An 11928-nucleotide genomic window follows, 5' to 3' on the forward strand; every position below is an offset into this window, starting at 1 on the left:
AACAAAGTGATTCCAATGTGTGTCTCCATTTTCCCCACCCCGTGAGTCCCAGAGATTTTAATCTGGATGTGATCCTGGACCCAGGAGCCAGTCCATCAAACCAGTCTTTTGGTTGCATTGATTGGAATAATTCAGCCATTCCGTCCGCAGTCTCCTTCATCTTTGCACGAGCTTCGTCTATAGAGGTAGAGGCGTTGTGGATTGTAACACATCATTCTCCTTCGCTGAGATGTAACATTCCACATGCTCCTTCAACAATAACATGTTTAGTGCTAACCTGTTTTGAAGGGTCATTTTAGAGACTGGTTGTACTTGCTGATTCAAATCTCCAAAAGCATATCTGGTCCAATTGCTCAGGACATGCATCTGCTGGGTTATGTTTTCCAGAACAAATTGATGCCTCTTAAGGTTCTGTAAAATTTAAAATGGTTATTTGAGGTATAGGAGACATATTGCAGGTAGGGTCCTGTTTTCTCCAGCCCTTTGGAGGGGTATCCTCAGCAAGTACACATGCCTTGAATTAAGGTCCTTGATCTTGCCCCCCCCACACACACATTCTGACAAAACCTTGTATTAAGCATTAAAATTCTTTTCTCCACAATCTACATAACTGATTAATTAGATTAACAAGATACAAAAGTTCCCTCCCCAAAACACCTTGTGCGATGACGATAAATGCATGTTATAAAGATACATAAACAAATGATTGCACAAGTGATTAATAGGTCTAGTATCAGCATTCATTTAGCATTCTGTCGTCCGGTCCTTTTCCTCTGCGTAGTTCCTGAAAGAGAGAAGAGAGCAGGACTCGGCCCAGCACAGAGCCGGTTGTTAAAAAGGAGGAACAATCCACCGAGTATCGATCTTGTGCTCTTTGCCATGGGCATCGGTGGCCCCGATTAGCTTCTTACCTGGGAAAATGCCGTTACGGGTGGCAACGTCTGGAGTGCTGACATTTGTGCCCCAGTGTCCACAACAAAGGTAACAGGAGTTTTAAAAAGGCCAAGGGGAAAGGTGATCATCATATCTCCTCACTTATTCTCGGTGAGCCCTCTTACGTGTATCCATTGGCCGTCCCCTGGCCCCCTCACTGGGGACGGTACCACAGGTTTCCTGGCTCTGAAACGGTTAAATCAGTAGGTCTTGGTTCGGGAGGGGCTGAAGGGGTCAGGCCACCGGGTCCCTCAGGGGGATTACCTTCTGGGGGTGGCTCTGGTCCCTTAACCCTATCTCAGTTACGTGCTAAGCTTTCCAAATGGCTGGTAGGTAACCCGTCCATTATTTCTCTAGGAATTCCCTTAGAGATCCCCCCTGCCCACAAGCTGTATTCAGTTTCTGTTTCTTGGGGTCCCCGGGAATATTTTTGCTGAACTTTTGCCAAATCTGTAAATTAAATTAAATTAAACCAAATTAATACTGGAAGATAATGGTGGCTGTTTGCTGCTTTCCTGCACCCTTTCTCCACCCCCGCCGCCTTCAAGTGCCTCTTGATCCCGGTCTGAAGTGCTACACTGAATAATACAAAACTCTCTTTACGATGTCTTGTAGCTCTGTATCGCAGATGTGCTACAGTGCAATAAATCAAAAGCTGTCTGTTAAGAGACATAATTTATGTAAAATAAACTTCATAATTTGTTCTCCGTGTGTAAATAACTTGCCTCCAGGCAGGACATATTTCCTGCTTGGAGGGGAAACAAAACTGCCTGTGTGAGGTCGTTAAGAGGGCATGTAAATCACACACCAGCCAAAAGTGAAGTGAAGAGGCCTTTAATACAAGCTTTGACATATAAAATACAGTATAAAGACCGGACTAGAAAACTAGAGCTTCAAGGAAGAAAATGCTCAAGTTTCATGTTTTTAATTCAAAGTACACAATACAAAAGCACTAAGTATGAAATTAGAGGAGGCTGCAGCTCCCCCGGGGAGACCATGCTCCCAACCGTGATAACAAAGACAATTAATTAGGATGTTAAACCAGGCGTCTGTGCGAGGAGGCTCTGCCCGGGGCCTGCAGTGTCCCGGCTCAGCTCCATGCGTGTGGGCAGCAGCTCGACAGCACTGGGCTTTGCTCCTCGCCTAGACTGGCCTTCAACCACGTAAGCCTCCCTGGGAGCTGCTGGCTCTGGCTTAAGCCCGTCCTAGGGAGTCCCCCGCCGCAGTCTGGCTCTGGTGCATCCTGCAGGACAGTAAAGGCTCTGCAAAACCTGCCTGAGAGGCTGCTGGGCTCCCGGTGAGTCGCAAAGAGCGAAGTTTCTCTTCAGCTCGGGAGAATCCTACCTTTGATCTCGGCGTGGAGCAGCTGCAGAGCCGTTGAGCTGTTGTCCCTCCTTAGGCACACCTAGGAGAGAGCAAGGAACACACAGCGATTTCATAAAAGTAAACCCAGACAATTTTTTTGAGGAAACAAAAAAGCTTAAGGAATAATATAGTGCAGAGAATGGGCTATTAACACTGTCTGTGCTCCCAAGCCCACGGGATCCCCGAGTTAAGTGGGGCGAGGGTGGATGTACGCAGACAGCCATCCCACACAGCCCATAAACCCTCTACCTGTTTGACCCTGCGTGGAGATCTCACTCGCCAGCCTCTCAAAGTACTCGGGCAAGTCTGCGTATTCATCACCGTAGGAAACCACTTTAATGCCTTTGTCCTGCGTGTTCCCACGGAGCTTCTTAAACTCATGCACGTCTCTCCTCCGTACCAGCATGAAGTGCTCCAGGGCTGACTTGTGCTTCACAGCCTCTAAAAACAGGGCCTGAAACATGGTGTCATCCATAGTCCGACCACAGCCCAAGAACAGGAACGACTTATTTTCATGCAGCTTCTGAATCTCTCGCTTTAAAAAAGGGAAAGAGGTTCTTAGTCAAGGCAAGCTTTATCTTCACAAGGCACAAGAGACAGCACCTGCCTTATTGCTGATGAGACTGTCATCGTTCCATCGTCCTCAACACGAGCGTGGTGAGGTGTTTTTGCAACTCAGAGGGCTAGAGAATCCATCTCTCCTCTTATTTCACAAAATTCAGGACTCTCCCACCACCCTGTGCGAAGCCCAGTCTTTAAACTCAGCTGAGTCTATGCCCGGAGCTCGCACCGGGAACGGGGATATGTATATAGACAACGTCTGGCACCCCAAAGCATGCCCTGCAGAGAGAAGGGAAGGCTGCCTCGCTCACCATCACCTTCGTTTTGCGCAGCGCGTTCTTGTAGCAGTCCGCGTGGAGCATGATGCCGCTGGGGTTGGTGTAAATGCCATAGAAATGCAGGACGCTGCGCTTCCTCTTCTCCTGCGCCCACTCCAGCACCTGCACAAAACAAACCCCTCCAGAAACGTTAGCGAGCAAATCACGTTAGCTTCCACAGTGCTATTAACAATACCATTTCAGGGGAGTGTTTTAAAGAGGCAGCTTCCCTCTCATCTTATCTCCTCAATGAGTCCATCAGCCTCTACATCGCAGCCTCTGGCGCTTGTTTGGGTCAACGCTTCAGTTGGACGGCGAATGTGATGGGGAGAGACTGAATCAATACACCAGACTCAGCAGAAAAAGGGGGAAAACTCTCTAAATATTACATCAGCATGCTTCTCATGCCTACAAAGTTTATTTCTTGGCCCCTCTAGGCTCTGAGAAGCTCTGAGGCAGCTCAACAGCTGACCTTCATTTCAGAAAGCCACTTCCAAAGCTCTCAGTTTACTCCTGCGCGGACCTTAGCTCGTTTAAGCTCGCAATAATTAGAATGCTTATTTGTAACACTGGAAGTACTTCCAGCCCTGTAGATTAAGAGGTCATGCAGGAAACATGAAGCACAGAAATGAGTCAGAATGGAAAGAGACCAAGTACCGTGCAGCACCTACACGTGGCGCGTGTTTAACATGCAAACAGAAGGACCCAGCGGTAAAACCCACGGTGGGAAGATGAGGTGGGCAGGTGGCAAAGAGCTCAGGGTTTCACAGCCTCATTTTCTGCCTGACTGAAGACCTGGGGCAAAAGGAGGGAAGCTCACGCGAAGCTCATGGCTACAAATACAAGAGCACGGCATAAGAAGCTGGAATGAGCCAGCAGGAGCCATGCAGCCATTTCAGAAAGAGGACACGGGGCAAGGGGGAAGCCTCGAAGGCTACAGCCTCGAAAATGCTCCGTCACAAGAAGGACTCAGCAGCACGTTGTAAAAATAGAAAGGTCAGCTTTGTGTCTCACACGGAGTTCCCTGTGTCGGTTAGAAACATCAACCCACGCCTTCTGTGGAAGCAAGGCTTCAGCAAGGCCAAGCCAGAAGTTTCAAGGACAGAGATCAAAGCAATACCAGGCTTCAGGGCTCCTCCTGAGCAATGGATGTGAGCCAGCAAGCACAGCATTTCAGAAACCAGCGTTGGTCTTCATTCCTGTGCTCACTGCCCCAAATGGGCAGAGCCTCTGCTCGGAGTTTGTCTGACATCAATTAAATTACTACAAGCAGCACAATCCCCTTACACGGGCGTGAGGGCACATCCCGCAGCCGCCACCATCCTGCGGTGTCCCAGCTCAGCCCTGACGTTTAAAAAAGATCATCATCGTTTACCTTCTTTTCATCCGTCAGGTCAAGAGACTCCAGATGCTTCCCCTGCTGTGCTGCGTACAGTTCCAGCAGATTATCAAAGTTTGTGGTTAACACCAGCGCCCCTTTTTCCATCAAGTGAAGCACAGACTGAAGCAGCTGCTTCCCAGAATCTTGCCATTTTAGATTCCAGGTCATCAACCACCTCGTATAAACAGCTCTTCGAAAACGGCCTGAGTCGAACACTGTCTCGTGGACTGAGAAGGGGAGAGAGATTAAGATCAGAGTTGGAATATTTAAATCTCTGGTACCAGGTACTCCCCGCCCCAGCATACTCCCAGTGAAATACCCAAAAGCTGGTGTCCACAGCAGAGTTATGCCTCAGGAGCCTGGCACAGTTAACTGCACTTGTGGTTCCTTCTAGATAAAGGGATCATTGGAGCTGGGGGCACGCTGGAGAACCAAATCAGGCTACTTCCAAAAGCCAAATCCTAATCAGAGTCTAAACCCCTCCTACAAGCACACTCACCGGTGACAGCTCCTGGATAAAGTCATGGGCAACGTGAACCAAGTTCTCGTCTTCATCGAGACGCTTTTGAAATCGTCTGCTCTCTTTACCTGCCAGCCAACTAAACTCAATAGCAGCATCCATGAGGGCCTGGATTAATCCCTTCTGAGACTTCAGCGCCGGGACCTGTGGAGCAACTGCTGCGCTGATTCCTGTCCCGATCACCAAAACGAGTTCCCGAGGCTCCTTGGTTTTGAGGCTTGGCAACAGCTTCCTGCAAGAGGAGAAAGTAGGTACCATCGTAGATGGAAGGATGTCTCGGGTCATGAAGACCGAGGACAAGGGAGGTGCCCTCTGCCTAAATTTTGAATCAACATTAGAGTCCTCCCAGAAACAGAGGATGAAAGGAACAGCTTGGTGTCCCTCAAAGACAGCACGCAGCTCCACGGATCAACGTCCCCAATGCCCACAGTTACGAGGTACACAATCACAATGCATTTGGCAATCGAGTCCATTACCCAGACGGTTACTGGGGAAGCCAGTACGGCCCAGGAATACTTCTGAAAGAGCTGTGGGGCTATATTCTCCTTCATCCTCCTCCCCTCTTCCTTATTTTCCTAGCTTTCCACCTGCACAGTGCTTTTAAATTTGCCGTTTATTAAGTAGATGTGCATCTCCTCATCACGCCTTGCCTGACACCAAGCTGCTTTGCTGAAGCAGGGGACCAGCTCCAGCTTCCCAGAGGATGGAAGCAGCAGCCCAGGGAGGCAGCTCATTTGGAAGGAATGCTTTTTATCTGCAAACACGTGATGTTTAGTGAGAAGGGGGAAAGGAAACCGACAGCGCACAGATGGAGCTTTGCCTCCCCTCCACTGCGAAAACAGACGGGTTAACCCTTTTCTTGAGGAGGTTTTCACTGTTAGTGGCGATAAATGGGTTGTAATTTTGGGACTGCAAGCCTCACGTGCAAAGAATAAATGAGTATTCATGCTAATGAGCAAGCATAAAAACACAACCAGCAACCTAGGGACTGAAATCCAAAATAATAACAAATACCCAAGTCTTAACGTCCTAAGCAACAGCTCTGGAAGAGGCATTCTGTTCCCACGCTGATAAATCCACTTGTTTCTATCCTGAGCAAGTTAAATATAATCTCCCAGCCTCTTTTCTCCTCATTCCACATCACTGGATCAACCTTGAGACCAGGGCTCCCTCCCAGAAACTATTCTCCAGCCCTCCATAACTCGTAAATAAATCAGGTTAGTGGAAGACATGGTTTAGCGGGCATGGTGGCGTTGGGTCAATGGTTGGACTTGATGATCTTTCAGGTCTTCTCCAACCTTAACAATTCTATGATTCTATGAGACAACTCCCTAGATGAATTAGCTGCTCGGTCGCAGACAGCGATGCCTTCATTCCTGAGCCCATCCTATCGCAGTAGCCACAGTACCAACCCTGGATGGAAAGAAGCGTGGGCATGCCCCAAGTCAGCGCCGTGCTCAGGTCCCCGATTGGAGACCTGTGAGGTGACCTATTTATTAGTATGAGAAGCCTCCAGAGTGGAATTATTTAGCCTTTACATGCAGCAAAATCATACTGATTTGAGTAATTGCCTGTCCTCCTGGGAACCGGCATCCAGCTCAAGCGAAGAAGCACAACCACCACACCTGCCATGACCCCACGGACAGGACCTGGGCTAAAACCGTGGAGGCAGTGGAGGAAAAAAACAGCTTTCTGGGTAACCATGCATCCTGGCTTAGGGGTTAGAGAAAAAAAAGAGCAACAAAGTACTTTCTGGGTGTTAAGGCCTTGGCTCAGCAACCGAAACGACCGCTGGGGCTCGGTGCCAAGTGTCTCGTGCTCTTCAAAGAACAACACGAGGTTATGGAAAAAGCTCTTATCAGAAGAAATTCGCTGGAGTAGAATTAAATTTACCTGGGCCTTTTCGCAGGTGGCATTCCATCTTGCCCCGATGTTCCTTCACCCAGGCTCAGCGTAGAAGCCATCCAGTTTCTCTAGTAGACAAATCACCACAAGCAAAGTCACTACACACATGCAACGCGACGTGGAACAGACCAGCGTTTCACAGGCGGAGAAATAACCGGCGTTTGTTATCTTTATGAGATCACCTTTGGGCTGAGAACAGCACATTTTTGTTCCTGAACTCTGCCCCCACAGCTCTCATCCACTTCCTGAACTTTACAAAGAAGCTCGACCAAATTGTGGGGTTGCTTTGGACAGAACCGGGTTGCAAACCCTTCGTTTCGCCTTGTCTTCACCCAAGAGCCCGTATCTTGGAGCAGGCACTCCCCCCCTTTCCCAGGCGAAACTTGCTGCTTGGGATAAACAGCAGGAGGGAAGAAAGACAAAAAGCTTGTTGTTGGCTACAAAAAGCTTGTTGTTGGCTACAAAAAGCCACCGAGAGCATTTAATTCTCCGGTGATGAGAGAAGGATGATCCAGCCCGCCGTATCCCACAGGCGGTGGGATCTCGCAAAGGAAGTCCCATGGCTGAGAACTCTTTCAACAGCCCACGATATAAAGTACAAAAGCTCTGCCAGCACACGGTCCTCTCCCACTCTGCCTCTCCAAAATATTAAAAGGGAAAGAAAGCAGACAGAACTGTGCACCCTTATCCATTTTTTCTTGCTAATTGTAATGATGGTCCAGTAAAAATTCTGGTAGGCAGACGTCAGCGTGAGAGCTACCGGCCCAAAATCCCAGCTTCTTACTGGGGTTCTCGGTGAGATCTGAGCGGTTTGTCCTCCAAATGAGATGCCCACGATCGCTCCGCTGCGGCAAAGCGGCGGGGAAGGTGCTGGCTGCCAGGTGAAACTTGTACAAACCTCAGCTGTGCTGCAAACGTTGGCAGGGATCGTTTAAGAAGGGGCCCCAATAATCTAGCTAACAGTCATCTTTTGATGGGGGATGATGAAAACAGGGCACAGCGACTCTCGCAGGTGCTTGCCAGCCTTTCATTTCGGACTGCTTCTGAAAATGTTTAATTATAAGTACGACGATAATATATCAACATAATAATATAATAATATTATAACACCTCAGAGAGCTGGTCTTCACAACCTGCCTCCTGAAACACCACTTAGCTGCCCATCACCTCAAAAAATCAAAATTATTTTACTGCAGAGAACCCACTGGACACTCAAGCAGTAAGGTCAAACTCGCCCTGAGTGAATACAACCAAGCACAGTCAGGATGGAAAACATCAAGGGGGAAAAAAAAAACCTCTTTTTTTTTTAATTCTAGTAGGGTAAGATCTCTCATTTTGGATTAGCTGATTCTTCTGGAAGAACAGGCTGCTTCCACAATGCCAGCCAAACGTTAATTAACGGCGCAAAGACGCTTTAAGACGAGCTAGGGATTAAAGCCCGTAACCTTCGTTAACGGGAATATTTAAGAAGGAAGTTGGTGAAAAGCAACACGCTGAACTCCCGCTGCTGTCCAGGTCTGCCCTCAAGCCCCTCCGAAGAAGCATGTCTAACAGCTGAGGTAAAACCCTCCCCAGCTTCTCAACCAGCTGAGTTTACGGCTATAATTTAAGTTTATATTAGCTTTCGGTTGCTAATTATCTGCTCAGTCTCTAATATCAAGCCTGTTTATAAACTCCTACCTCATTTTGCTTGTTCACCTGCCTGAGCACTGTTCCTATTTCGCTCGTCCTACATGTCTGCATTACTTTAAACAGCAGAACAGGAGTTATCAGTTCAATTTTTAAGCACTAAGGACGTTTCAAAAGTCGTTTTGAACACAGGAAAAAAACGCCCTTTCTAATTATAGTTACCAAGAAATAGTTGTCTAATATCACGAACTTCACTCTTCATTCTTATTTAATGCAGATAGCCAAAAAGGAAAACAAAAAAACATCAGAAATAATATCTAGTTGTCTTCTGTCTCCAAAAAAGTGCTTATTTCTCTTAAGAACAAGTCTTGGAGATTCAGCTAAGAAATATTAACCTCCAGATTTTAGGCCTGGGGAGAAGCTCTGCTCTCCAGGGGCATCAATCACGCCGGCATGGTCGAGGTAACCGAAATTAAACAGCATTACCTCAGCGCGTGGCACCACTGCTGCGGGGAAAAAAGCAGCGAGGGGACCCTGCCATGCCATGAGCGTGGCTGCCGTGAAGGAGAGGGAGCGACGGGCACTTACAAGATAAGAAGCGTCTCCCCAGTCTTCCTCCTCGAGCCTTCGGGAACATTCCAGCTATTTAGACTACAGGGAGTCGGAGAGAGCGTAAACATCAAACTCCCTGGGTTCTTGGCTCGCCTGCCCCCTTCTCCTCTCACAGCCTGGTCTCTCATCACCTTTATTAATGGCTTACATTAACAAATTACGTTAATAAATTACATAATATGCTTACAGAGTTCCTGCACAGAGTCCTCCACACCAAAGAAATCAGTTAATTTACCTTTTAAATAACCCTATCAGTTAATAGACCTTTGAGGGACAGATTGCAGCAAGGAACCGTTATCTTGATGCCCCAAGTCAGCAACACTGAATAAACCTAACCACAACAATCCCATATGTCATATAAAGACACACTCAGCTGCAAAAACACCCCGAATACAAAGATGTATCCCAGCTAAAACCAAACACCTAACCAAAGCGTACGCCAAATCAACGCCGAGGCTCACACTTGAGCGTGTATTTACAAAAACCTTGCTGTAAGTCCACAAAACCCGCACAACAGGGCTATGCTGCTCTGTCAACGCCAGACTCCAGCCTGCAGAACCACTCCTGGGGAAATGAATGAGATGTTTTCTCCACCGACTCATCACTGAAGGAGGTGGGGAAAGGTGCGGATGCCCTTTGTCTCCACGCTCAGCAGCTACTACACAAGTAAAGCTACACCAGCACGCCTGACCTGAACACTTTAAGGGAAGTAAAAACTGCGTGCTTCCAGCTCAATGCTGGAAGATTTACCCCTCAATTTATATAAATGCCCCTCAAATTATATCAAGGAGCAAGTACAAAGTCATTGCTCATCAATTATTTTTAGCTGCTTTGAGCGCTGAGAAGAACTACCCCCAGTGAGGGCGTAATTCACATCTCCTTTTTTAATTAAGCGGCTTCAAGATGTTGGGACAAGACAGACGTTACATTCCAGTTTAAAACCCGCTACGTTTGGGCTAGAAGAATCCAAAAGGATGTTAATGAGTTGTTCCCTGTCCGACTCCGTGGGAGTCACAATGGGAGCAGGCCCGCACGGCTCGTCAAAACCACCCTAGGAAGGGACAGGCTTCTGAGGTAATGGGGACCTGTGGCACGAGGAAAACAAGCCCTTAAAACACATCAGAGGTTTGTATTTAACGCTGTGATCCTCCATTTGCTTTGGGCTCCCACCGGCTTCATGAAAACCGAGAGCGAACACAGCGAAGCCCAGCGAGGGTGGGGTTTAGCACCTTCAGGGACGGCCGGCGCCTCGAGGCCTTACCTTTCCTCTCTGCTGCGCCCCTTCCTCGCCCCCTCTCACGCTAAACCTGAGGGAAAAGCAAGAAGAAGGTATTTCAGCAGGCAGGGAGGAAGCTGAGGGGGGAAAAAACGGCCAAGAAAATGGCTTTTAAAGAGGGTGACGGTATGGGGGGGGCTGACAGAGCGGCAACGCTGAGGTGAAGCTGGGTCCCAGCGCCCCCCGGCCCCCTCGGGCTCACCCCCCGCTTCGTCACCCTCGGGGCTCCTCCCATGGCAGCACCTACCCCGGCCCACCGTTGCCATGGCAACGCTGCCCCCCCCTTCCCGCCTACCCCGGCCCGCCGTCGCCATGGCAACGCTCCCCCCCCCCAGCCTACCCCGGCCCGCTGTCGCCACGGCAAAGTTCCCCCCCCTCCTCTCCCCGGTTCCCGCCCCGCACTCACCTAGCGCCGCGTGCCCAGCCCCACGCGGAGACGCCCGCCCCGCCCCGCCCCGGCGCCTCGCGCCCTGCCCCGCCCCCTGCGTGCGGCGGTGGGGAGGGGATTGCGCGAGATTTCACTGAATTCTCGCGATGCTTCACGGGGTATAAAAGGCGGCGGGCGCATGCGCCTGGCAGTCGCAGCCTGTGCGCGGCGGCGGAGGTTGGTGCGGCGGCTGCCGCCTGTCAGGGGGCGGTGTGAGGGTGCGGGGGCTGCTGTAGGCTTAGTGGGAGTGACTGTGGCCTGTTAGCCCTCAGGGGCCTTCCTCCCTCATGTCCTTTCCTTGAACTGCCTCTTTGCTTGGGTTTGTGTCCGTGCAATGTGTGTCCAACCCTGTGAGGTAGCAAGAGCAGCGCTTGGCCTCAGCTGGCTGCTGTAATTCTGTGTCCTCCTGGCTGTCTGGGACCGGGGTGATGGGGTCAGACTGTGGCTTTTTTTTGATCCGTTGCCACCTACAGATCTCGTTCTGGCTCATCGAGAACGGTTTCAGCGTCCTCATCGCCGCCTGCGACACCTTCCGCGCGGGAGTGGTGGAGCGGCTCCGCACCCACACCCATCGCCTCAACGCTCTGCACCCTCCGGAGAGCCACGGCGGGCGAACCATGGTGCAGCTCTACGAGAAGGGCTACGGCAAGGACGCCGCGGGGATCACCGTGGAGGCCATCTCTTACGGACGGCGGAAAACCACCGTCGGGAGATGCCGTTTTGGGGGAGCGTCCTGCTTAAGGTTGTCTCCTCGTCTTCCCAGCTCGGAACCAGGGCTTTGACGTGGTGCTGGTGGACACGGCGGGCCGCATGCAGGACAACACTCCGTTGATGACGGCGCTGGCCAAACTCATCGCTGTCAACGCTCCCGACTTGGTCCTGTTCGTTGGGGAAGCGCTGGTGGGAAATGAGGCTGTGGATCAGCTGGTGAGTGTCGGGGCTTTGTTTCCTGAAAGATCGAGGGGAAAAAAATTGTGCTTTGGAGGTTTTATCGGAGATTCG

The 11928-nt window shown here is 50.0% G+C and overlaps 1 protein-coding gene across 1 annotated transcript; it reads right to left on the reverse strand.

The window, feature by feature from the left end:
* Positions 1–2303: 2303 nt before the first annotated feature.
* LOC137677310 (protein FAM118B-like) lies at positions 2304–7041 on the reverse strand (the record flags this gene model as incomplete). Its single annotated transcript, XM_068424606.1, has 5 exons — positions 6971–7041; positions 5057–5309; positions 3171–3299; positions 2548–2833; positions 2304–2338 (listed from the first exon to the last, which is right to left on the reverse strand). Coding segments are annotated over exons 1-5 (774 nt in total), but the record flags the coding sequence as incomplete, so codon positions are not given.
* Between the last annotated feature and the right edge of the window lie 4887 nt (positions 7042–11928).

Source organism: Nyctibius grandis, unplaced genomic scaffold (assembly GCF_013368605.1).
Source record: "Nyctibius grandis isolate bNycGra1 unplaced genomic scaffold, bNycGra1.pri scaffold_135_arrow_ctg1, whole genome shotgun sequence".
Lineage (NCBI taxonomy): Eukaryota > Metazoa > Chordata > Aves > Nyctibiiformes > Nyctibiidae > Nyctibius > Nyctibius grandis.